At 55.6% G+C, this 24,489-nt stretch overlaps 2 protein-coding genes across 5 annotated transcripts in view; one reads left to right on the forward strand and one right to left on the reverse strand.

The window, feature by feature from the left end:
• The first annotated feature begins 2,451 nt into the window (after nucleotides 1-2,451).
• Nucleotides 2,452-5,431, forward strand: HYI (hydroxypyruvate isomerase (putative)). Its single transcript, XM_006044530.3, has 8 exons — nucleotides 2,452-2,825; nucleotides 2,905-3,016; nucleotides 4,040-4,154; nucleotides 4,550-4,628; nucleotides 4,718-4,767; nucleotides 4,871-4,940; nucleotides 5,029-5,163; nucleotides 5,274-5,431. The coding sequence occupies exons 1-8, from the start codon at nucleotides 2,531-2,533 to the stop codon at nucleotides 5,345-5,347; spliced, it is 930 nt and encodes a 309-aa protein (XP_006044592.3). The 5' UTR covers nucleotides 2,452-2,530; the 3' UTR covers nucleotides 5,348-5,431.
• SZT2 (SZT2 subunit of KICSTOR complex) overlaps nucleotides 5,424-24,489 on the reverse strand; it is a 52,565-nt gene continuing 33,499 nt past the window's right edge. For 3 of the 4 annotated variants that reach the window (XM_025288931.3, XM_025288935.3, XM_044945135.2), the window contains 33 exons: nucleotides 24,278-24,479; nucleotides 23,375-23,474; nucleotides 22,543-22,672; nucleotides 20,636-20,788; nucleotides 20,431-20,533; nucleotides 20,240-20,345; nucleotides 20,043-20,154; nucleotides 19,397-19,515; nucleotides 19,125-19,289; nucleotides 18,799-18,883; nucleotides 18,499-18,663; nucleotides 18,247-18,414; nucleotides 16,737-16,870; nucleotides 16,182-16,348; nucleotides 15,971-16,068; nucleotides 15,749-15,881; nucleotides 15,519-15,649; nucleotides 15,283-15,383; nucleotides 15,033-15,209; nucleotides 14,577-14,844; nucleotides 14,394-14,473; nucleotides 14,186-14,311; nucleotides 13,882-14,081; nucleotides 12,479-12,569; nucleotides 12,174-12,254; nucleotides 12,017-12,091; nucleotides 9,287-9,500; nucleotides 8,774-8,927; nucleotides 8,511-8,633; nucleotides 8,011-8,416; nucleotides 7,781-7,897; nucleotides 6,418-6,486; nucleotides 5,424-6,256 (listed from right to left, as the gene is read on the reverse strand). In XM_025288931.3, coding sequence (XP_025144716.3) covers nucleotides 6,113-6,256; nucleotides 6,418-6,486; nucleotides 7,781-7,897; nucleotides 8,011-8,416; nucleotides 8,511-8,633; nucleotides 8,774-8,927; nucleotides 9,287-9,500; nucleotides 12,017-12,091; nucleotides 12,174-12,254; nucleotides 12,479-12,569; nucleotides 13,882-14,081; nucleotides 14,186-14,311; nucleotides 14,394-14,473; nucleotides 14,577-14,844; nucleotides 15,033-15,209; nucleotides 15,283-15,383; nucleotides 15,519-15,649; nucleotides 15,749-15,881; nucleotides 15,971-16,068; nucleotides 16,182-16,348; nucleotides 16,737-16,870; nucleotides 18,247-18,414; nucleotides 18,499-18,663; nucleotides 18,799-18,883; nucleotides 19,125-19,289; nucleotides 19,397-19,515; nucleotides 20,043-20,154; nucleotides 20,240-20,345; nucleotides 20,431-20,533; nucleotides 20,636-20,788; nucleotides 22,543-22,672; nucleotides 23,375-23,474; nucleotides 24,278-24,479 — 4,697 coding nt within the window. In that variant the 3' untranslated portion in view covers nucleotides 5,424-6,112. The remainder of the gene's footprint in view (nucleotides 6,257-6,417; nucleotides 6,487-7,780; nucleotides 7,898-8,010; nucleotides 8,417-8,510; nucleotides 8,634-8,773; nucleotides 8,928-9,286; nucleotides 9,501-12,016; nucleotides 12,092-12,173; nucleotides 12,255-12,478; nucleotides 12,570-13,881; nucleotides 14,082-14,185; nucleotides 14,312-14,393; nucleotides 14,474-14,576; nucleotides 14,845-15,032; nucleotides 15,210-15,282; nucleotides 15,384-15,518; nucleotides 15,650-15,748; nucleotides 15,882-15,970; nucleotides 16,069-16,181; nucleotides 16,349-16,736; nucleotides 16,871-18,246; nucleotides 18,415-18,498; nucleotides 18,664-18,798; nucleotides 18,884-19,124; nucleotides 19,290-19,396; nucleotides 19,516-20,042; nucleotides 20,155-20,239; nucleotides 20,346-20,430; nucleotides 20,534-20,635; nucleotides 20,789-22,542; nucleotides 22,673-23,374; nucleotides 23,475-24,277; nucleotides 24,480-24,489) is intronic. The other variant, XM_025288933.3, reaches the window with a different exon arrangement.

Raw genomic sequence — 24,489 nt, forward strand, 5'->3', positions numbered from 1 at the left:
ACTTGGGATGGGTTCGATCCCTGGGTCGGGAAGATTCCCTGGAGGAGGGAACGGTAACCCACTCCAGGTTTCTCCCCTGGATAATCCCATGGACATAGACAGAGGAGCCTGGCAGCCTGCAGTCCATAGGGTCGCACAGAGTTGGACATGACAGAAGCAACTTAGTGCCTGCAGCACATTAGCACAGTCATAAAAAACTTAAGTATGGCCCTACTTTTTCACCATGTAATCCCAACCTGGAATCTGCCTATTCAATTGGGTTAGTGTGGCTGAAATAAATTTATTCGGATGATCTGAAGAAACACCAGGAGACTACAGACACAGAAACCACGGAAAGTCTAAATATCCTGGCCTGGGGAAGCGTAGACCTGGGACCTGCGGTGGGTTTGGTCAGTCCTGGGAACTCTAAAGCAGCGGTATCTCAATGTGCTATGCCTACTCGTAGTGTTCGGTTATTCTCCTTCTCTGTTCTAATTTTCTTCACCACCTGACTCCAGCTTATTTAGTTTCTACAGCCAAAACCATCTGCCAAACCCACCGCTAACTTGGCTCTCAGGATTTCCTTGTTTGAACTCTCCAAGAGGGAATCTAATTGGCCAGATTAGCCTTACAAACTGGACAAGGGTCTCAGGGCCGATCGGCTGCGCTTGGATCAGATGTCTTTCCGTGGCCCAATCAGCTGGGGCTGAGAGGGGACAGCCCGCCCACAGCCGCTCGGTGCGGAGTCCAGGGGTGGGGGCAGTTTTCCTTACAAGGGACTTTGAACTTTGTACCTACAAGAGGAACCTGAGAAAACGATTCAGAGATGGAACCTAAAGGTGCATTAAAGAGCTTCTGCACATCAAAGGAAACTATTAGCAAGGTGAAAAGACAGCCTTCAGAATGGGAGAAGATAATAGCAAATGAAGCAACTGACAAACAACTAATCTCGAGAATATACAAGCAACTCCTACAGCTCAACTCCAGAAAAATAAATGACCCAATCAAAAAATGGGCCAAAGAACTAAAGAGACATTTCTCCAAAGAAGACATACAGATGGCTAACAAACACATGAAAAGATGCTCAACATCACTCATTATCAGAGAAATGCAAATCAAAACCACTATGAGGTACCATTTCACACCAGTCAGAATGGCTGCGATCCAAAAGTCTACAAGTAATAAATGCTGGAGAGGGTGTGGAGAAAAGGGAACCCTCTTACACTGTTGGTGGGAATGCAAACTAGTACAGCCACTATGGAGAACAGTGTGGAGATTCCTTAAAAAACTGGAAATAGAACTGCCTTATGATCCAGCAATCCCACTGCTGGGCATACACGCCGAGGAAACCAGAAGGGAAAGAGACACGTGTACCCCAATGTTCATCGCAGCACTGTTTATAATAGCCAGGACATGGAAGCAACCTAGATGTCCATCAGCAGATGAATGGATAAGAAAGCAGTGGTACATATACACAATGGAGTATTACTCAGCCATTAAAAAGAATACATTTGAATCAGTTCTAATGAGGTGGATGAAACTGGAGCCTATTATACAGAGTGAAGTAAGCCAGAAAGAAAAACACCAATACAGTATACTAACGCATATATATGGAATTTAGAAAGATGGTAGCAATAACCCTGTGTACGAGACAGCAAAAGAGACACTGATGTATAGAACAGTCTTATGGACTCTGTGGGAGAGGGAGAGGGTGGGAAGATTTGGGAGAATGGCATTGAAACATGTAAAATATCATGTATGAAACGAGTTGCCAGTCCAGGTTCCATGCACGATACTAGATGCTTGGGGCTGGTGCACTGGGACGACCCAGAGGGATGGAATGGGGAGGGACGAGGGAGGAGGGTTCAGGATGGGGAACACATGTATACCTGTGGCGGATTCATTTGGATATTTGGCAAAACTAATACAATTATGTAAAGTTTAAAAATAATATAAAATTAAAAAAAAAAAAGAGCTTTTATAGCACATGCGCGCGCGCGCACACACACACACACACACACACTTTGAAACCCCTGTAACATGATCAGTTCTAGGCTGTTCAGGTGTGGACCGAGCAGCTAATTCAAGGTTTTCTCGGGGAAAACGAAATAATATGTTATAAGACCTCATATACACTGTGATCAGGGTTTTCTAAGACAAGACTGCACGTGTTGAGTTTTTGCCCTGTACAGGAAAGTTAACGGCTGCGTGGTGCGGCACATGGCTTTCAAAAGTTCTTTAATGAATAGATACTCTGGTTATAATGAAGGTAAACACCAAGCATTTGTTAGCATCCACGTTCCTTCACCCTAACTGGGCCCTCGCCCCCTCCCCATGCCTTCCTCTCCCGTCCGGAAAAGTGCACTTTCCTGGCAGGTCCTCGGCCCTTACCACCCACGGGTCTCCCAGCCGGAGAGGGCCGGCACCCAGCTCGCGGCGCCAGCGCGCCCCCGCGCGGCCGGGCCGGGTTCCTCCACCACTTCCGGGTCCTCCACGCTCCGCCCCGCCGCTCCCCACAAGTGCGGCCCTCCAGTCTTTAACCGGACCTTGCATGCAGCCTGGGCCGTGCAGTCCCCGGCTCAACCCTGCCCGCCATTGCAGTCTTCTAGCTGCGGAGACTCCGCCCCGCGCGCGCTCTCGAGAAGCCATGGCTCCGCTCCGCTTCTCGGCCAACCTGTCGTGGCTGTTCCCGGAGCTGTCGGGCTTTCCCGCGCGGCTCCGGGCCGCGGGTAGTTCAGGCTTCGAAGCGGCCGAGATCGGCTGGCCGTATGCGGAGCCGCCGGAGGCGCTGGCGCGCGCGGCGCGGGAAGCCGGGCTACGAGTCGTGCTAATCAACACTCCCCCGGGTGTGCCGGGAGGGCCCGGGCCGGGACAGGGTGGGGCCGGGGGAAAGGACCAGGGAGCTGAGGCCCATTCTTTCCGCAGGAGACAGAGAGAAGGGGGAGAATGGGCTCGGGGCTGTTCCCGGGAGGCAGGCGGCCTTCCGAGAAGGGCTGGAGCAGGCGGTGCTGTACGCTAAGGCTCTGGGCTGTTCCAGGTAACCTCCCCTCTCCATTCCCCCGCCCCCATAATCCGCGAGAAAAGAGGCTCAGGGGTTCTCCCGTCTCTCTGCCTCTTCAGTCCTGGTCCCTTGTAAACTGCCTTTTGCATTTCATCTGTGTGTATGTCACTCTCAGTTTGCAACTCTTTCTTGCTCACCTCATGCTGGGAACTCAGTATGATCTAGGACATAACACAGTCAACAAAGCAGTGATCCATTAAGAGGACTGGTCAGTTCAAGGAGACCTTGGGAGCAGAGCAGGTACTAACTTGGTCTGGGGTCAGAGAAAGCTTCTTAACAGGTAGTGATGTTGAACTGGGTCTCCGTGGTGGGTGCTTTCTTGACCAAAGGAGCATTCCAGGCAGGGATGCAGTAGCCACACGCCCCTGGGGGCTTGGTGTATTCTGCAGAGATTATGAAGCTGGAGGTGAAGCCTATCTGCTTTGGAGGTGACTGAGAAAGATGAGGCGGTGAAGGGAGAAGGTGCGGGACTCAGAGTGGGGCTGATAAGGTGAATGTCAAATCCTGCACAGGGCAACCAGGCTGAGAAGGAACTGGCAACAAGCAGTTATGGGGCAGAGGGAGGAGTGTGTGTGCAGAAAACAGATGGGAAGCAGCTAAGAAACAGATGCAAGGAGGAGAGACAAGCAGCATGGAATACCTGAGCATAAGGGTCAAAGTAATTTTTTAAAGGTGAGGCTTGAGGAGAAGGGCCATGGAAAAGGAGAATCTGGATGTACAGGACGGGCTGCATAAAGGCCTGTGGTCTCTGAAGCAGGAGGATGGTGGGCCTTCAGAAGGAATCTGGGAAAGGTCTTGGTCTTAGGTTGATACAAGTGTCTGAGGGCACCGGGAGGCCTGAGCACCACAGCCAGGTGGTCCCGACTGGAGACCTGGGGAGACGGGAGGCTGGTGCAGTTGGAGGGCAGCTGGAAGAGAAGTCCCCAGGGAGCATGGGAGTGACGGCTTCTTCCAGGAGGATGGACTCCACAGCCCCCTCCAGTCCCATTTTCCCCACAGGATTCACCTGATGGCTGGCCGAGTGCCCAAGGGGGCTGACAGAGCCACGGTCAGGGGTGAAATGGAGGTAGTTTTCCTGGAGAACCTCAGGCATGCAGCTGAGGTTTTGGCTCAGGTGAGACAGTGAAAGGGGCTTCTCAGATGGCACAGTGGTAAAGAATCTGCCTACCAATGCAGGAGATGTGGGTTTGATCCCTGGGTCAGGAACGTCCTCTGGAGGAGGAAATGGCAACCCACTCCAGTATTCTTGCCCGGGAAATCCCATGGACAGAGGAGCCTGGGGTCACAGAGTTGGACATGGCTGAGCACGCACACGAGACAGTGAACACACACAGACACACATACTTCATGCATGTATGTATGTGGAGGGGAAGCACAGTAGGGAGAGCAATGAGGTGCAAGGCTGGGCCCTGGCCCAGGCCAGAAGGGCTGGAGATCGGCTTGAGTAGTGATTGACTGAGGGGGTCGAGCTTGGGGAGAGCTCTACTCATGGATCTGGCCTGGTGCTAGGAGAACCTCGTGGGACTGCTGGAGCCCATAAACACCCGCATCACGGATCCCCGGTACTTCCTGGACACGCCCCAGCAGGGTAGGCCCCCGGCCCCCTGCTGCCTCCTGTCCATTGATTCTCCAGCCCTCCTTGAGTCTCACGACCCCCCTCCCTGGTTTCTCTCCCAGCGGCTTCCATCTTACAGAAGGTGGGAAGACCCAACCTCCAGCTACAGATGGTAAGTGGGGGAGAGGGTATGCTTCTCAGAGGGCCGTGTTCTCCAAAGCCAGGGACAGTGGTGTGGGCTGCAGGGTCTCTGACTGTGGGAATCTCTGCTCCAGGACTTATTCCACTGGCAGATCATGGACGGGAACCTGACAGGGAACGTGCGAGAGTTCCTGCCCATTGTTGGTGAGGGCCCCTTTCTTGGCTTCTTCCTCGTCTGCCATGAGGCTTCCTCTGTCCTTCCACTCTTTCCACCCTCAACATCTACCCCCAGGGCACGTGCAGGTGGCACAGGTCCCAGGTCGGGGGGAACCCGATAGCCCCGGAGAGCTCAACTTCTCCTATCTGTTCCAACTGCTGGAAGATGAAGGCTACACAGGCTTCGTGGGCTGCGAGTACCAGCCTCGAGGTGAGGGTGGGCTGAGCCTGGCCCCAGGGAAGGCCTCTGGAGGGACAGTGTCGGACAGGGGCTGTCTTCCTCCTCATGGGCTGAGATGCTGCGCGCCCTGCTCCCCTCAGGAGACACAGCAGAGGGCCTGAGTTGGCTGCGTTCATACTGGGAGATGAGGGGCCGCCCACAGGCTGGCCAGTGAGGTCCTGCGCTCCAGCCACACGCCTCTGGGACGGTGAGCAGCACGACTGAGTCTCCTCTAATTAAAGACAACCTGCTGAACGTTTCCACGTGTGTGTGTTATTGGAGGGGAGGGGAGGACACACAGTGTCTAACTCTTCAGTTTCTTCGGGTCGCTTCCTCCTGCAGAGAAGGGCCATACAGCTCATGTTCAAGTCCTCCAGTCTGTGCCAGTGTTGCTGTGTCCGTGCTCCTTGTGTACAGATGAGAAACCAAGGGTACAACGGCCAAGGGACTTGCCCATGGTCACAGCTGCTTCAAAGGCAGAGCTGGGATTCGAACGGAGGTGTCTTATCTCAATGGCAATGGTCTGGCAACGATGTCCCAGTGGGAACTGATGATCAGAGGACTCGCGATGGGGGTGGGGGAGGTGGGTGTCGGACAGGATTCAGGCAGAGCAGCTCTAAGGGGTCTACCTGCCCCCTGATATGAAGAATTCCCAGACTCAGCCAGGTGAGCAGAAAGGAGTCTCCTTCTGGAAGGGCCCAGGGACCTGAGAGGACATGGGCACCTCAGGAAGTGAGTGGACCCTCTGGAGCCCTGTGCTGGTCAGTGGCAGCAAGTGTTTAGGGAGCATAGCTCCTGCTACAGGCCCCCAAGACACATTCACACGACCTCTGGCGTCCCTCAGTGTCCAGTCTTGCCCAGGGACCTGGAAGGGCTGGCCAAGATTTCAAGTGGGCAACCTTATAGAGCCATGATTCGAGGACATTCAGTGGCCCGTCCCTCAGAGGAGGCGGGTCCAGAGGGTAAAGCAGGCTGTGTTGATGACGGACTCCAGGTGGTGGTAGGTGGAGACCAGCTGGGCGGGGGGGCTCTCGCTGTCCTGGGGCTGCACAGGGAAGGGCTCTCGGAAAACCACTGTCAGAGACTAAGGAACAGGGAGTGGGTGCAGTGGTGAGAGGCGGGCAGGCTGGGCCCAGGAAGCTGGGCTCCCCAACCTCAGCAGGCTCTGGGGTGGAGCATTTGGGGTATAGCCTCCCACTAGGGCTGACACAAAGCCCCTCAACAGCCCCCCACCCCTGTTCTCACCGTCTTTCCCAAGTGGGAGTCCAGAAACACTAGCACAAAACAGTCCGTGAACTTCTGATTCAGCACAACCTAAAGACACAGACACAATGAGATGGACAGTGAGGCAGAGACCCTTCACGAGCGCATCCTGGAGGTGGGGCCAGCCTGAGGAAGGCCGGCTTTCATCACCACCTGACCCCACCTGCACTGCAACCTTGCTTCTCATCCTTATTGGCTCCCAGTCAGCCTGTGCAGGACATCAGGATGAGGGGAGTGGTCCTTGACTGGAAGGCCCTACACAAGCTGGCATCAACATCTGAAGCCCATCAACAAAGGGGGGCTCTCTCCCCTCGACGAGAGTCCTCCTTGCCTCCTGGGTTTTGTGTCTCTGGCCTCCCGGATGTCTGTCCCTGTAGCTCAGCTTTGTGATCTCTCCCCAAGCAGTTTCTTCTATGCCCGGGGCTTCAGTGACCTCCTGTTTATTTAAGTCCTGCCTACACCCCTCTCCTGAGCTCCAATCCCCGATGTCCACAGACCTTCCAGACTGTGGTCCTGCAAGGTCCTCTTGGGCCTCAGACTCAACTCATCACCCTTCCCCCAAACCCGTTCCTGCTCCAGCATTCTCGCCACCCACAGAAGCACCCCCATCTGCTCACACTCGCCCGCACTACCGCAGCCTTACCCTAACTAACCTCAGCTTCTGGGTGATGCTTTGTCACACCTTGAAACTAAGTCTTCCCCACAAGCACCATGTGGCAGGACCCCTCACCATGGGCCAAGTACTTTTTTTTCAGAAATCTTTTGAACCTTACCCCTCCTAAACTGCTGCTCTCAACTGGGCCCAACCTTGAGTCTTGCAGTCCCCAGTGCCCACTGCCGTAACTTTCTTCTCTCCACTGCCCTTCCCAGCAACCTATCAGTCTCTGATGTGCACATCAATCACTTCTGGAGATGGTGGAAAAACAGCTTCTGGGCCAGCAGGTTGGGGGTGGGGCCTTGGATCTGCACTCAGCCAGCTCCCAAGGGGGGCTGATGCTGCTGGTGCGAGGACCACACTTTGGTAAAGAGTTCTGAAAGCCCAAGAAGTCCTTTCTGGGACTTGAACCTACATGAACTAACCACTTAGGAGGTTCCAGAGCTTGGCCCCTGGGATCACTAGCCAAGGTTTGTGCCTTTGAGGGTCCTGAGAGCACAGCTCTAGGTTCTTCTCAGTGAGCCACAGGCTATGGCTTGGTGCTTGAAGAGTTTTCCTCCTATCTACCTGTGTCGTCACTCCCTCTCAGCCTCCCTCCAGAGCCTATGCAGTCAGGCTGGGGCTCCTTGAGGGGGACCCTGTCCTCCCCCTAATGAGGATTTCTTTCAGAGGAAGGCCAGGGAAACTTACCAGGTACTGAGTCCCCAAGTCTGGGCTCTGGAAATGGCGACAGCTCTGGGGAAAGCGGCTCAGGAGAACCTTGATCAGGCTTTGGTACCAGGAGACTGTCATAGACAGGAAGCAGTCCTGGGGGAAAGGTCCACAGGCATGGATCTGCTGTCCCAGAGCCACCTCTGAGACTCCCGCAACCTTTACCCTGGCTGCTGGTGGCATTCCAAGCACCCACCCCAGCCCCTTACCAGCTGCGGGTCAATGTCCCCAATGGATTTGGCGTGGACTGCTTCTAGGAGCTCCTCCAGCTCGGCCAGGGCCAGGCGCCCCCCTAGCCTCAGCCGATCAGGTCCTGGTGGTTCCAGCAAGAAGAGGCGCTTCCAAAGGGTGTCCCGACGGCAGTGCCCTCCAGCCAGCCGGACCAACTGAGCCAGCTGTGCCCGTGCCACGCCCACCTCTGCAGCCAGTGGGGGGAAGAGGGGAGCTGGTCCAGGGGCCAGATTGGCCCCGGAGGCCTCCCCAGGGCTACTGGCTGAGCTCCCAGGAGCCTCTGGCTCCGGCGTCAGTCTGGGCGGCTTCCGGAGCCGGCGCATGTCCGCAGTGAGTCTGGGGAACAGCTCTCGTTGGCTGGTGAGCACCACGAAGAACTGTAGCCTAGGGCGGGGAGGAGGTAGGAGTGTGATGGTCACAGTAGGGGAGACGGCCATTTCAGGGCAAGAGCCACGTTCAAGGTAGGGGATCTGCTGACCGAAGAACGTGCCGCTCGGCCTCTCCTTGCTCCTCAAAGGGTGCAGCACAGTGACAGACAAGCAGAGACACGTCAAAGTCGTCCTGGTGACGAAGTCCCTCAGAGTCGAGGTAGGAGCCAGAGCTGAGCAGTGGGGGTGGGGGAGACGTCAAACCTGAGGTTCTGATGAAGCCAGGCCCACCCTTTCAGCCTAAGAGAACACGGGTCCCCCTACTCCAAGGATGGCCCTGGCTCCAGCTCCACCTGTCCCCATCCCGCCTTACCTGTGCCATGCCGACACCAGGGCATACTCATTGTGTTCCGGGCCTCCTGGCCGGGCCATCCGAAGCGGCTTCATGTGGTAGGAGCTGGCGTGGTCGGCCACGTAGTTGTACAGCTGGTGGGCAGCGATGAGCGGGGTGGGCAGCTCCAGGGTCCCTGAGAGGCGAGTTACAGTAGACACTGAGCCCCAGACAGACACAAGGATCTGTGGGCTGGAGAACAGGAGTCCCTGAGGCTCTGACTGACAAGCAGACTGATTCTTTCTGGGGAGCTCCTGTGGGACACGGAGGCGGGACAAAGCGGCTCAGGGTACATGGGGTAGGACCTAAACTTATGAAACAGACTGGGAGTTACTTAAGACAGAAAGGTGAGGACAGGGTCCAGGTGACGCAAGGCGACTGACAACACAGGAGAGGGGAGACAAGAGACAAGGCCTGGACCCCGAAGTGGTCCCTTCGGTCCCGGCTTGCGGCCTGTTCTTTTCCGGGTTCACTGGCTGGCCCTTGGGCACTGACCTTGGTAAATGTGATTGCGGCCGAAGTGGGGCCCATCAGGGTGGTGGGCCAGGAAGTGTCGCAGGAAGGTGGTCAGGTGGTAGCCGTGCCGTAGCACCAAGTGGGCGCCCAGCACGTGCTGATGCACGAGGCGCAGGTGGAAGTCGTAGCTGAACGAGTGCACGTGCATCAGGTCCCGCACCCGGTCGCACTCCTCTGTGAACAGCATGGACAGCTGGGGAGGCGGCGGGGGGACCAGGTCAGGGGACGATGGCAGGCTGCCCAGCGCACCCCCACTTCCCTCCTCCTGCCTGGGAAAACGCCGCTCACAATTCACCCTGTCCTGTGGGTCCCTCTGCCAGAAACGCTTCTGTGAGAAGCCCTCCTCATTACATTCAACTGCGTTGTAACTGTTGACATGAAACTGACCATTTTGAGAGATGAACCTCTGAACTCTGTATCCCAGAGTCCACTCAAGTCCAGCACAGATTTACTCATGTAATAAATACTTGCTGAGTGCCTACCACGTGCCTACCTGGTACTGTTCTAGGTGTTGGGGATACACACACTTGCCCTCAAGGAGCTTACAGTCTAGCAGTGGGGACAGGATAATAAACATCACAGTAAATGAATACACAGCAGATTAGTAGATTGTTATGGAAAATCAGGGGGTAAAGCAGGTGCGGTTTTAAACAGGGTGGGCTGGGTAGGCCAGGTGTGTAATTACTGACTATTAGAAAGGTTTTTCTGGGCACTTCCCATTTCTCCAGCTTTATCTTCTCATCAAATTACTTGCTCTCCCCAAGAATATATCACATATTTTCTCTACACTTTTCTACCGGCCATTCTTTTTGCCTGAATGCTGCTCCCACTGACCCCCAAAGCTGGCTAACTCCCACTCATTTGTAAAGCTTCATCTGGGACATCCTGTCAAGGCTAGCCCAGGGTGCTGCTAAGTCACTTCAGTCGTGTCCGACTCTGTGCGACCCCAGAGACGGCAGCCCACCAGGCTCCCCTGTCCCTGGGATTCTCCAGGCAAGAACACTGGAGTGGGTTGCCATTTCCTTCTCCAATGCAGGAAAGTGAAAAGTGAAAGTGAAGTCGCTCAGTCGTGTCCGACTCTTAGCAACCCCATGGACTGCAGCCTACCAGGCTCCTCCGTCCATGGGATTTTCCAGGCAAGAGTACTGGAGTGGGTTGCCATTGCCTTCTCCCAGCCCAGGGTAGGCCCTCTCTAGTTGATCTGCGAAGGAATGAATGAATGAACAAACCACTGATGCAGGGAGAAAGGAAGGCAGAGACACGGAGCTGGACTTCTCTTGGAGGAAATCAGCATTACTGAGAGTGTATTAACAGTTGGATAAGTGAGGCTGGAATGGCAGAATCTACATGAGCATGCCCCTTGGTGGCACTGGGCAAAAAACTAGTAGGAAAGGAAGTCAGTGACTGTAAATGAGGCAATTGCCTAGGAGTCAGAGTAGCTGCAGGACCCTGGGTAAGTCACAACCTCTCTGCTTCCGTTTCCCCATCCACTATGGAAATAAAGGAAAGGCCCTCATAAGTCTGAAGCAGCGTGATAAACACTGCAGTCGCCAAGGATGAGCCTCAGATTGCAGCCCCAGTACTGCCACCAACTAGCTGTGTCCCTGGGGCACACCACTTACCCTCTGTGAACCTCAGTTTCCCCATCTGTACAGCAGGAATAAAATTCTCTTTGCTTAGAATGTATACTAAACACTTACTAACTAATAGCAATAATAAAGCAACTTAGAAATCTAAGTAGGGATACAGATTAGATATGCAGGGGCAGAGAGAACCAAGCTAGACAGAGATCAGGGGTCAGGGAAGTCAGGACTTCAGGAAGCTCAAGAGAATAATGAAGTGGGTCCATCCTGCCAATACTACAGCAAAGTGTGGAAGAGTACCTGCCCGACCAATCTCCCTGCTGTGCCCTAGGCCAGGTAGGTTCCTGCACCGAAGTCACCAAACTTTCCTGGATCTCACTCTCCTGTGATGACTAGACGAGGCATCCATACCCGAGTCAGAGCCCACCACCTACGAGCTGGATCTGAAGCTGTCCAGATTTGGGAAGAGTCTATGCCGTCTGTCCTGGAGAGTGACAGCCTGTGCCCAGTCAGACCCTGATCTCTTAGAAACTCAACTTGAGGTACAAGGAAGGCAGAGACCCTTGCACGACAAGCCTGACAACCCAAAGGGGCCAAACTCGCTCAAGGCTGGAGGGCTTCAGGTCCCTGACCACACTCGGTCCTGACTCATTCATTCATCCTGAGCCCTCCTGAGTGCTCAGCCCTCATGGGGTACAGAGGCCCTGCCTTCAGGCAATCAGACAGGGCTAGAAATAAAACCAAGTGTGGGGGTATGCTGTATGGGTGGGGACTCTAGTCCACACTCTAAGTGTTAGTGACTATATGAACAGTGCCAGGCTGCCCCCAGCTCTAAGCCAGGACTGGCACTGGCCCACCCATGTGTCACATTACCATTCAGCTCAAATGTCCTCACTGTCCACCCATCTATGGTCAGTGCCAGAATGACTCCAGGGCCAGAGCACAGCGGTCCCTGTGTTGCGCTGCCTTTCTGCCCCCAGTGCCATGCCTGAACACAGCTCTGGACTATCACAATGTGACTGGTAGATGGGCCAGTCATGGCACTGGAATGACCCAGCTACCCACAGCAGCAAATCATTGCTGGGGTTACACTTAGACCCCACAGCCCTCTGTCCCCACCACTTACCTGAGAGTTGACAGCTTGCCCCATGGGGATTCGGGAACATTCCAGGGCAAACTGTTTGACACAGAAATAACAGCCCTGGAGAGAAGACGAAGATGAGGTCAGGAGGGCAAGAGACAGGAGGGCCTGGCTCTCCTCACATGGTGCTCCTCCTGTTTACCTGAAAAGCCAGCTCCATGAGGATGATGCCCCCAGGCAGTGCCCGCTGCAGGTGGTATGTGGTGACTGCAGAGCCCGTGCTCTGCAAAAGGAGAAAGACTGGGGTTAGGGGCAAGGATGCGGGCTCTTGGGGAAGCAGGCCCCTGGGCCAATGACTTTAATGGTGCCAGGCTGGGATCAATGACCTCAGTCATTATCCAGGGCCCCTGACTTTAGGCCTTGGGCAAATAATTCAGGCTTAGTGATGCTGGTGTCTGAGGCATCGCTGATTTCACTGCTGGGGAAGGCACATGACGATGTGTTTACCTTGGGGCTCCCTTCAGCCTTGGTTTTCGGGCAGGAGAAGGAACCCCGTCCTTCTGTTCCAAGGATAGCCATGGCCCGAAGCCGACTGGTGCTGCAGAAAAGGAGGAGGGACAAGGGGGTGAGGCACGCTTGTGGGGTGAAGGGTCCCTGTTATCAGACCCAGAACCATTTCACATGGAGTCACTGTGGAGGCAAGGAGACAGGCTCAGAGGTAACCTGCTTGGGTCCCACGGTAGGTCAATGGGCAGGCTGAGACTGGAGTCCAGGGCTAGACTGTGGTACGGGGCTCTCTCCACAGCAGGTGCTGCTCTAAGGGGAGGTGGAGACAGGCCCCTCTCTTCCAGGGAGAGGATGAGTGTGGGGCCGGCGAGGCTGCCATGACTAAGGGGAGACCCCGGTGGGATATGGCAGTACCTGCTTGTTGGAGGCAGTAGGGGAGAGTGGGAGGGGAGAGGGTGATGTCCATCTTGAGACTTCACGGGGAAAGCTCAAGTGGATGCCTGATGCCCTGGTAAGGACGGTTCCTCTGAGAGGGAAAAGGGGTTCTCTTTTGAGCTGGGAAGGTCAGTTTCAGTGATCTAAAGCCTATTGTCCTTCCTTTCTCAACTCAGAGACAAAGGGGAGAAAGAGAAGTACTGTGAATGAGGACAAAATAGAAAGAGCCAATGAGACCCACTTATCATACTCAGGACTACAAACTCCTGGAACTGTTGCTGGGGGTGGCGGGGTGGGCAGTGGTCAAAGCCTTTGGCAGGAAGAAATGTCCCACTTAATTCTCAAGGAAATAGGGACCAGGCCTATTGATTGGAGAGACTTGAGAGGGAGGAAGGCCTGATTTAAAATTTTCCTCTAGAAACATATATTTAACCTTAGTGTCTTTGGTTTTAAAAGGGCATTCTGAATTTTGGGAAGAACATAGCTGAATGGGAAGGACGTGAACACCAGAGAAATCCCTGCCGCTGGGACCTGGCTGTGGAGGGCAATAAGCAGAGTTCCTCCTGGGGTCTGTCCCGGAGAAATGAGAGGGGCAACTGCATGAAACATCCTGGAGGCGCAGGCTTGTCCTCCTCCTAAGGCTGGGGAGAGAACGGGAGGCCGGGGAGATGGAGAGCTGGCTACAGAAACACTAAGGAGGTGGGAAATGGCTTTCTGGGCCTAGGGGGCATCTTGAGTAAGAAAGCATGACTTACATTTACTACTTTGAAAAGGCACCAAACTGAAAACAGGAGGGAGAAAACAAACTCACATATCTGGATATGTGAAATGAACTGTCATAGCGTGGGCCTGGTGAGCTGAATGTGCACATGGCCCTAATTACCCAAACAGGACCCAAGGGGAAGGGAGTGTGGGCCCTCACCTGCCATGGAGGAGGAGAGGAGAACAGGGAGACGAGAGGGGCTCACCTGCGGGCAGGCGAGGGGGGCCGCAGCGGCACCAGCACAAAGCCCATGCTCTGCAGATACTGCATGTACTGCTGCAGGAAGGCCAAGCTCAGCTCCTTCAACCAAGGCTCCTCCCGGGCGCCCAGCGGAGGCCCATCCAAGGAGTCGCAGTTGGCAGGGGATTCTCGGCTTCCAGAGGCCGACTCAGGGCGATGGCGCCGCTGTTGGAGTGGAGGTTAAGAGAGACTCTACCCACCGGCAACCACCCTATCAGGGGTGAAGGAACAGAGGTCTTCCCGGAGAAATCCAGAGTCTGGAGCCTCACCTGTCCCTCCGGGGGCCCCGAGGTCTCTGGGGGCCCATGCAGCCAGGCTGCAGGGTCAAAGAGCAGGGCCGTTGCACAGTAATGCACCAGGCGAGACGACTGTTTCAGGGTCTCCAGCTCCCCAGCCTGGAGAAAGAGAGTGAGCACTGGGCGGGGGGCCAGGGCAGGGTCACAGGGCGGTCCCGGAGGACGCGGGTGGGGCACTCACACTGATGGGCATGCTGGCTGGGGCGGAGCGCTGCTGCCACGTGACAAACAGGTTCTCCATCTTCATCTGGCGCTCCAGCTCTAGGGGTTGGAGGCTTTTACTGGCAGACCCCAGGAGCAGCCGCCCCTCTTCCTGCCCGGCTCCACAGCTGGCCCTGCCTGCCGCCCGGCCCAGCACGCTCACCTCTGCGCTCTGCCATCTTGATCTCCAGGAACTGTTGTCCATGGTAGGTGACGGGATCGGGCGGTCTGGGCACAGGGCCGAGGGAGGAGGTTGGGCGGGCGGCCGTGATATCCCGCAGGGCCTCATCGAAGGGGAATGTGTCCAGGGGAAGGGGGCCCCCGCCCCGCGAGGACCCACTCAGCCGGCCCTGCTCACGGCTCAGCGGGGGACTTGCACTCCGGATGAGGGTCTCTGCTTCTACGGTCGGCAGCAGGAATGGGTTTGGCTCCTGAGAGAGACCAAGTCTCACAACGGGTCCGGGGCCTCTGCCCTCAGACCTCCTTTTCCACCCCGTGGCTGCCTCTCTGACTCGCCCTCCCTGCGACCTCTGCTCTCAGTCTGTCCCCTCTCCTGTTTCCGGACGGCAGCTTCCTTTAGCTGACTACCCAGGAGAGGAGGGGCCCAGATGGCAGGCACCTTTTCATCCCGCACTGGGAAGTCCAACTGGCCGTAGTGGTGGAAGAGCCCCAGCTTCTGGCTGAGAAGGCAGAAGATGAGGTGGGCGCGTGCGTTCTGCCACTGCACGAGGCGAACCAGAGCGCGGCCCAAGGCTGAGCCCAGGTCTGGAGCCCAGTTGTAGGTCAGTAGCTGGAGCTGGAAGTCAGGACTCAGTGTCAGTGGGATCACAGAGCCCCTCCTACCACCCAGCCCCTGGCCCCATGCCTACCTTTTTGTCCATGACCTCCAGCAGCAGGAACCTCTGCCGGGGAGCATTTCGCCCCATGCTTCCGTCACCTCCAGGCTCAAAGCGCTGCACGGCTTTGGCAGCTATGGGGTCAAGGGACAAAATGAAGGTCTTGGGACTGATCCCTCTCAATCCCTCACTGACCCCCACAGGGTCAGAGGCTACAGGATCAGTCATTCTGAGACCCCCCCCACCCCTACTGCAGGCTGTGGCCTCACCCTGCTGGGTGGGTCTCCTCCACTGTGAGAAGTTCCTGCCCAGAAGCAGCAGGTGCCGCTCAGCTGCCGGACGGGGCGGTGGGCCCAGCTGTCCAAGGGAACACGGACTGAAGAGCTCTGGCTCAGGAGTCCTAGTGGGAGGGAGGGACGGACAGAAAGCAGACCATCCACGGCCCCATTCCCTGGCCAGTGCCTCTCCCACCTCAGCTTCCGTGAGATCCCAAACTCACAAATGCTGCTCAAAGATGCGGACACTGGTGTCGCCAGCCATTGAGGTGACCAGAGTGGTGAACTCAGACAGGACGGATGGGAGGAGGAAGCGGGACACCATGTGAGTGGAGCTCCTGGACACCGAGGCGCATCCTGGATCCCGGGCACAGAGGTTGTGGTGGGGCTCGGGGCTGGGGGCTGGGGACTGGGCCACAGGCTCGGGGGTGGGAGAAGGGTCTCACCAATCTGAACCATGAACTCCATCCAGTGCTGAGCGACACGAGCAAACACAGGCTGCAGGGTGCCTGCCTCGCCCTCTTCCAGCTGTGTGGTCCTCCGTCTGAAGACACAGCAGGAGTAAGAGCCTCGCACCCACACACAAGACCTGTATGGTCACACACACTCAACAACCCCTGTGACTTCACAGCACACTTTCCATGACAACACACATACCTTTGTCTCTGGGCCCCAGACTCTGGGCCAGCTGCCCGCTCAGTCCCACCCGGAGTCCGAACGCTTTCCGTTTTGTGACGCCTCCGGCCCCGAGTGTCTTCTGGCCGATCCAGGACAATGTCGTCAGTTGTTTTGGGGGAACCCAAGTCCCCACATTCTGTTTTACTCTGGGGGCAATGCAGTGAATGAGGAGGGGCTACTGGGAAGGGGAATGCGGTGGAGGATGGAGGCATCCAAGAATAGTTACAAGAACCCAGAAGAGCTGGAGGCTAACCGAGCAGCCTTGAGCAGGCTACTCAACTTTCCGGATCCTCAGTGGCCTCGCTAGTAACAGGCCTTTTGAAATCTTGCAGGCTGTGAGGATCTGACAAGGAAAGTGGAAATGAAAACACTTAAGCTGAGCCTATCTGTGTATAAGTGGGAACGTGCCATGTTCTGTATACTCCTGTCTAAGGGACAGAGCTCTGAGGCAGGGCCTCCAGGGAGTAGAGATGGGAGACAGGAGGCAGGCAAGAAGGCAGAGGTTAACCTCACCACCTCCCTTTATTCCATTACCAGCATATCCCAGAAGCTACGCCGGCCAGCTTTGCTGGGGGGAGTCACAGGTTCGCCAGGGCCAGGGCTGGGGGGAAAGGTGCTGGCTCGGCCTGCAGGGCTCTTGGTGTCCAGCGACCCACTCCTGAGACTCCCTGTGAGCAGCAGGCATTACAGACTCTTGTCACTGACCATCAACCCTTTTTCAGACAACCCAGCCAGCCCCAAGACTGGTAAGAGACAGACATGCCATTTACTTACTCTACCTGTTCCTGCAACCCAGCCAGCCCTAAGACTGGTAAGAGACAGACATGTATTTACATACTATACCTGTTTCTGAATGGCAGGGTGTGTGTGTGTGTGTGTGTGTGTGTGTGTGTGTGTGTATGGAGTTCCTGGTTGTGTGTGTGTGTGTGTGTGTAGGGAGTTCCTGGTTGTGTGTATGTGTATGGAGTTCCTGGTTGTGTGTGTGTGTGTGTGTGTGTGTGTGTGTAGGGAGTTCCTGGTTGTGTGTATGTGTATGGAGTTCCTGGTTGTGTGTGTGTGTGTGTGTACAGAGTTCCTGGTTGTGTGTGTGTGTGTGTGTAGGGAGTTCCTGGTCCTGTGTGTGTAGGGAGTTCCTGGTTGTGTGTGTGTGTACAGAGTTCCTGGTTGTGTGTGTGTGTGTGTGTGTGTAGGGAGTTCCTGGTCCTATGTGTATGTAGGGAGTTCCTGGTTGTGTGTGTGTGTAGGGGGTTCTTGGTCCTGTGTGTGTGTAGGGAGTTCCTGGTCCTGTGTGTATGTAGGGAGTTCCTGGTTGTGTGTGTGTGTACAGAGTTCCTGGTTGTGTGTGTGTGTGTGTGTGTGTGTGTGTGTGTAGGGAGTTCCTGGTTGTGTGTGTGTAGGGAGTTCCTGGTTGTGTGTATGTGTAGGGAGTTCCTGGTTGTGTGTGTGTGTGTGTGTGTAGGGAGTTCCTGGTCCTGTGTGTATGTAGGGAGTTCCTGGTTGTGTGTGTGTGTAGGGAGTTCCTGGTCCTGTGTGTATGTAGGGAGTTCCTGGTTGTGTGTGTGTGTGTAGGGAGTTCCTGGTTGTGTGTGTGTGTAGGGGGTTCTTGGTCGTGAGTGTGTGTAGGGGGTTCTTGGTCGTGAGTGTGTGTAGGGGGTTCTTGGTCGTGAGTGTGTGTAGGGGGTTCTTGGTCGTGAGTGTGTGTAGGGAGTTCCTGGTCGTGTGTGTGTGTGTGTAGGGAGTTCCTGGTTGTGTGTGTGTGTAGGGGGTTCTTGGTCGTGAGTGTGTAGGGAGTTCCTGGTGATAGACCCCCAATCTAAGCGAGTGACAACCGCACACAGGCATTTCCATCAAGTGTGTCACCTTGCTGATGCGGAGAAGGTGATGGACAGCCGAGAATGTGTATCTTAGATGCAGCCTCCGCCACGTCTCCCCAGACTCTCCTTGCACCCTGACCTGGAACACCGTCTCACCTGGATCTCTGGGGTTCTCCCCTCAGCCCTGGCCCTGGCAAACCTGTGACTCCCCGCAGCAGGACTCCACGTACCTGCGGATGTATCCTCTGTACACAGTGGCGCTGGCAGCAGCCAGAGCTCCATGATGGCATCCGCCAGGGCCTGGCGAGCTGCTGTTCGGAGCTTCTCCTCCAGCTGCACAATGCTGATGTTCCCCTTTTCCCACACATCCAGTCGAAGCCGTGGGGCCCCGCTTGGAGCTGGAAGAACAGGGGCCACTTGAGCGTGTCCCTGGTTTCCACAGCATTAAATGAACACCCCCTCCTCTGACCAAGCTGCCCCACCTGAAGAACTGCCCGGCAGGACTGGGCAGCGAGTGACCTGAGTCAGCTGCTCGAACTCTTCCTCCTGCAGTGGGTCTGGGGGCCCCGGAGAAGAAGTGGGCCATGATGCCAGCGAGATGGGGGCTCCCTCCTCATCCACAAAAGCTAGAGTGATGCAGGCGACCCCTGGGTAGAAATCCAAAAGGAAAGCTCAGCTCTGCGACTTCTGGGCCCTGGCCTCCCCACCCCCCATCCAGCTGCGGGACAGGAACAGGCTTTCCCACACCCCGTGGCGCCACGGGCCCAGGGGCTGTGCTGTACCTTTGCCCCCAGTGCCCTGTCCTCCAGGCTTGTTGTACAAGTAGATGTCCAAGTCGGGGAGGCCACCCTGCGGCGGGAGTGGATGCTGCGGAGAGAAGAGCCTCTGAGCACTAAGACCAGGCAGATGGACACAGGCTTCAGGGAACGGGTATCCACGGGGAGAGTGGGGAACAGGCACACGCAAGAGCAAAGGCAGACACAGGTAGGTATTAAGGGCCGGGTGTACAGAGGTCCACGGGTGCACAAAGGTACATGGGTGGGGATCTGTAGAAAAGAGCTACTTCAGCAAGCATGCACGCAAGTGTGGACTGGGGGTGCAGCCTCACCTGGAAGTGGTTTCGGCTGTTGCTGTCCGTGTACTTGGGGGAGTGCAGGAAGATGAGCAGGTTCTGCCGCAGGTACCAGGCCAGGGCGGGAAGCCAGGGCCGGCAGCAGGGTGGCAGCCCCAGCTGCAGCACCTCTGAGGGCAGACTCCCTGGAGGCTGGATGAACTGCAGAGAAGGAAGGAAGGGGAGTCAGAGCTGAAGAAAGAGGTTCTGGCTGCGACTGTCCCGGCGGCTGCAGTGGAGTCACGCAGGGAGCCTGGGAGGGAGCTGACCTCCACGTCAGCTGGCGTCAGCTTGCAGTTCCGCACGAGCATGACCGTGATGACGTCTAGTGTGGCCTCGTCCAGGCGCCGACGCAGAACCCGTACGAGCTCATCCGTGATCTCAGGACCTGGACACGGCCACGGTGGGGAGATGGAGACACTGGCAGAGGATCCAGCCACCCCATCTCATCCCTTAACCCCAGACTCAAACAGGCTGCCGTACATCAGAAGCTGCCAGCACTAAGTTCTAGTTCTGCCAAGCTACTCAGCGTGTGACAGGCGAGTCTTACCTCTCAAAGCCTCGGTGCCCCCCTCAATACAGTGGGAGTAATAATAGCATCTATCTCATCGGTAACATTCTTAGCCCAAGGCTAGTATACATTTATTGAGCCATAAATAAATGAGCCAGTTGCCTACTGGATACTTTGGGTTCAGTGTATCCCAAACCCGCCCCAGTATCTGGCCAATGGGACCACCATCTATCCACATATTCAGTCAGTTTAGATGTCTGGCTGCATTTTAGCCAGCTATAGGTCCTACCCTTCAACATCCCAGGAGCCTGTCCTTTCCCACCCAGCTCCTGCTCGAGGGAGGCCCGGAGCTAGTATAAGAAGTCTCAGACAACTGTGGAACCACATCTGGCCACTCCCCTCACCTGCCTGCCCCACGCCATGCACCAGCAGCTGGATATGTCTGTCCACTTGGCCCACAGGACGAGCAGCATCGGAACTGCGGCTGGATGCCATGTCCAGGGGAGAACGAGGACCCTGCAGGGACACTGTGATCAGGGCCTGGCTCCAGGGAGCAAAGTCTGCAGGAGCACGGGGCAATCGGGGAGCGGGGGATACATGCCGAGGCTTCCTCGGAACAGATGGGCTCCTGGCTTCGGGACAGAGCAAGGGACGGGGGCAGGGCGTCACTGTCCCATGGCCGCTCACTGCAGGACGTCTCCAGGAGCCTGGGAGAGAGTGGCACAGGAGGGCTTTGGACCACAGCTCCTCCACTGCCCCAGGCTGTAGCCCGGCTTCCCAGGACCCACATACCGCAGGTAGTACACAGCTTTTGTTGCTCGCTCCTGATAAACAAACATGTTCTTCCGGTTCACCACAGAGAAGGCATTAAGCACAGAACGTAGGGCCTGGATGGCTGTAGGGGGAACCTGGTTTTAGAAAACTCTTTTCTCCAGATTCCCCACCCCCACCCCCGACCCCGCTACACTCCACCTGCCCTCTCATGCCAATCACATACCCCGAGAGACGCCCATGCTGGGTCCCATCTTGAGGCGTGAGTGGACTCGAATCACGGTTCCCCATACGACGTCACAGGAGAAATGGCCAGGGACAAACTGCATCGTGGCGGCCAGGTACCCTCGGGGCCCGCAGCTCTCATCGGCAGCATAATCTGGGGGACAGGAGATGGTGGGTCAGAAACGGGACACAGCCCTCTGCCCTCAGGCTTCTCACCTGTGAACTGGCCTACCTGTCCTCAACCCCCGACTCTTCTGGCCGATCGCTCTGCGGGGGGAAAGATGGTCGCTTTGGGTATTAAGATAAGCTCTTAGGAAGACAGGTCATAGCACAGAGGTTTTCAGAACTATCTCAGGAAGACATGGAGAAGGAGCTAAGAAGAGGTGTCAAGAAAGGCAAAGCATAGTCCTGGGGATGCTGCCAGGACACTCTGAGCCTGTCGGAATCTAATACAGGACATATCCTACTCATGTACTCATTGGGCAGTGCAATAATAATACACACCCCACTAAAACAGAATGTATGTGACTGCTCACATACCCCTACGGCAGGGGCAACACTACGCCCTTTGCTCTGGAGGACAGCTGGCCCAGAAAACCCGAAGGGTTGGGTGGCTCTTTGCAAGAGACCGTGGCTGCAGCCCACGGCCTTGACCGACCCCCTCCAGGTTGATGAGGAACCTTCCAGTAGGTCAAGGTGGCAATCTGGTTTCCCACAGAAGCTGCTCTAAGATGTGAGCAGCGTACAGGACACCCAGGGGGCTGCAGAGTCTGGACTGGAATGCTGGTTGCTAAGGGTTTCAGCGAAACCATATGGAAAGACTAAAATGAGGAAGGGCTGGGTCTGGGCTCCGACTAGTCTCACATCCTGAGCTGTTGGGAGCCACTGGGAAGGAGTGCTTGGCGGTCGCAGCTCATACTCAATTTGCAGAAGATGTCTTCTAAACCCTGGGAAGTCCATCAATCACGGGGATTCTGCTTTGATATGGAACACATCCCAGGATGTGCTGAGAGACACGCTCTCCCGTAGCTGTTAGGAAAATTTGTCTACAGACTTGCCAAGCATGTTAAAGATAAGGAGTGATCTGACGTGACTTTTAGAACTGAGGGAGAACGGCAAAGGAATGGCACAATCTGGCTTTTTCCTGTGAGCTGGGGTGAGAGGTCATGAGGAATAAGAGAAGGGAGCAGAAGTGTGGAGATTTTGATTCCCATCTCAAGTAGATGAGCGTGTGTTTCCTAACCCCAAAGGTTTCTGTGCCTGCCTGTCTAGAGGGACAGCCAATCAGAGGGCAAATCCTATGGGCACTCAGGCTGCACCCCTCCGGGCTTCTCGCCTGTGAGCTGGCCTACTTGTCCACCATCCCCTGCCCTTTCCTTGGCCCCAGCCATCACCCAGCAGGGGCGAGACGGTCATTTCAGAAAACAAGGCAGGGCCAGTAGAGCATGCCCTTAGGAAGACAGGCCACAGCGGCGCCTGCTCCGTGTCCCTTCTCTCTTGTATTCTTCAATGGTGCCCCCTCTGCTGGCTCTTTCCCGTGGACAGAAACATGCTCAAGTCTCTACCTTATTTTAAATTCCTGCCTTGCCTCCCACCTTCCTTTAGTTTCTGCCGGATCTATTTGCTTCTCCCTTCACTGCCAGGCGACTTGAAAGAGGAGTGCCTCCCGGCTCCTCCAGCCTAATATCCTTTCATGTTTCCACTTCCTCTGGTTTCCTACTCCTGTCTCCACTGAAAGCACTTTCACTAGCCACTGATGACTCCATGGCAGCCAAACCTGGTGATCCTTTTCGGTCCTCTTCTCCACTGTATTACCTGGCACCGAGGACCAAGTAATGGTGAGTTACTTGGTCCGCCCCCAGCTTCTCAGCAATCTTCAGTAAAGGAAGGCTCCTGAGTGGGACTCACCATCGCTGGGCAGTGGTACCCGCTGACGGGAGTGGAAGGGGGTCTCACTACGCCACAGGTCTTCTTCGCTCTCAGCCACCAGCAGAGAGTTGCACACATGACTGTCATGCAGGTCCTGAAGAAGCAGCCGCTGAGAGAAGAAGGAACCAGCTCTCAGGGAACTGAAATACTCCTGCATACTCTGCTGGTGGTGGTGGAGGGGGTGATCAAAGGCTAGAGAGAATGCCCATTATCACTCGGGGGTCGGAGGTCAAAAAGAGCATCAGTAATCACTGGGAGCTCAGAGATGGTGTCCGACAGTCACTGAGCTCTGGGCGCTGCAGCCAGTGAGGGACATCTGTCCCTCCTCTTTGCCAGAATCTATTTACTGCCCTTCAGATCTCAGCTTAAAAATCTCTTCTTCCCAGCTTTCCCTGACACTGCAGATGGTCAGATCCCTGTTAAGTGCTCTCACAGTCTCTGCTTTTCCTCTGCAGAAGCCTTCACAATTGCAGCGGAAATAATTTGTGTGCTTTAGTTGTTTCATATCCATCTCTCCCCATTTGACATAAGCTTCCCTCTGTCTTAATTCATTATCTCATCCCTAATGCTAGCTGAGTGCAATGAGAGGGAGCATCTCACAGTCACTGGAAGGGAATGAGAGAGTAACCCACTCTGGGGGTGGGTTGGGAGAGCTCCTCAGGTTGTAAGGACACTGGGGAGTAATAGCATCCCAGTAACTAAGGGTCAAAGAAAACGTCCAAGTTGGATCAACAGCCTCTGAAAGTCAAGTTCCTGGAAACTCCTTCCTCATGTGGGCTGCACCCCAGGCCTGGAGAGCCCTGCCCCTTACCTGGTTGACCTCCCTGCAGATCTCCCCAACTCGCCTCACCAGGAGCTGCTGCAGGCGGCGACACTCGGCGCCTGGCCCCCCATCCTCCCGAATCAGGCTCCTGGGAGGATACATCAGACACAGAATTGCAGTGGGGAGGGAGAGCCGGGAGGGGGTCATGGGACGAAGGACCAAGAGGAGGGAAAGGAAGGAGGACTGGACAAGGGGAAGTAAACATGAAGAGAACTAGGAAAGATGGAATTCTCAACAGCAATTCTGGAAGCCTGGGCTCCAGGCTGGCCTCACAGCCTCCACGTAGGTACCACCTGAGGTTTCCCTCATGCAGTTCACCTCTTCTTTATCCTCCGATCTTCTTTGTCAGAATGGTGGGCCTCCCTTCTCTTAACATGCCCACCCCCATGATTAGAGATGCCTAAGTATGACGCTGCTGCTTACTAAGTGGGACCTTAAGCAAGCATAATATAGCCTATGTGTGCTGGAGTTTCTTCATTCTGACCATAAGGATAATAATACTTCGCAGGTATGTTACGGATCAAATGAGTGATCCATATAACAAACAGCACAGTGCCTGCCACATAGCAAGTACTTGTTAAATACTACCTATTATTCCTTATTTTTATATGCCTACAGCTCCTGAGCTGCTGTGAACTACAGACTCTCTTAATGCTTGGCTAGGAGCCAAAATCCTCATCAGCTTTTCAACTCCATTAGAAGAGCAGAGTGATATGCTTTGTTACAACCTGTGGGAACTGGTCAGGAGCCCCCAGCCTCAGAGCACAAGTCAGATCCCTACCCAAAACCTGAGTCCCAAGTCTAGCCTTCTAACAACACTGAAGAGGGGAGCTGTGGGACCAGGGAGAAGCTAACGTCGGCGTCAGGGTGCAGGGCCCAGCTTTTCCTTACCTTGCATGTGCATACACTTCCACACGGTCCTGCAGCACCCGGACAATGAGCCAGAAGTCAGGCAGGCAGGGTCCAGGGAGGCCTGTGAGCGAAGGCTGTGGAGGCGGAGGCCCGGGCGGGGTCCGCAGCATGCAAGGGGGCTTCTCACCTGGGGTGCCCCTGGGGCCCTCACTGTCTGAGCCACTGCTGCCACCATCGTAGCCTGTGTCAAA

Source organism: Bubalus bubalis, chromosome 6, assembly GCF_019923935.1.
Source record: "Bubalus bubalis isolate 160015118507 breed Murrah chromosome 6, NDDB_SH_1, whole genome shotgun sequence".
NCBI classification, from domain to species: domain Eukaryota; kingdom Metazoa; phylum Chordata; class Mammalia; order Artiodactyla; family Bovidae; genus Bubalus; species Bubalus bubalis.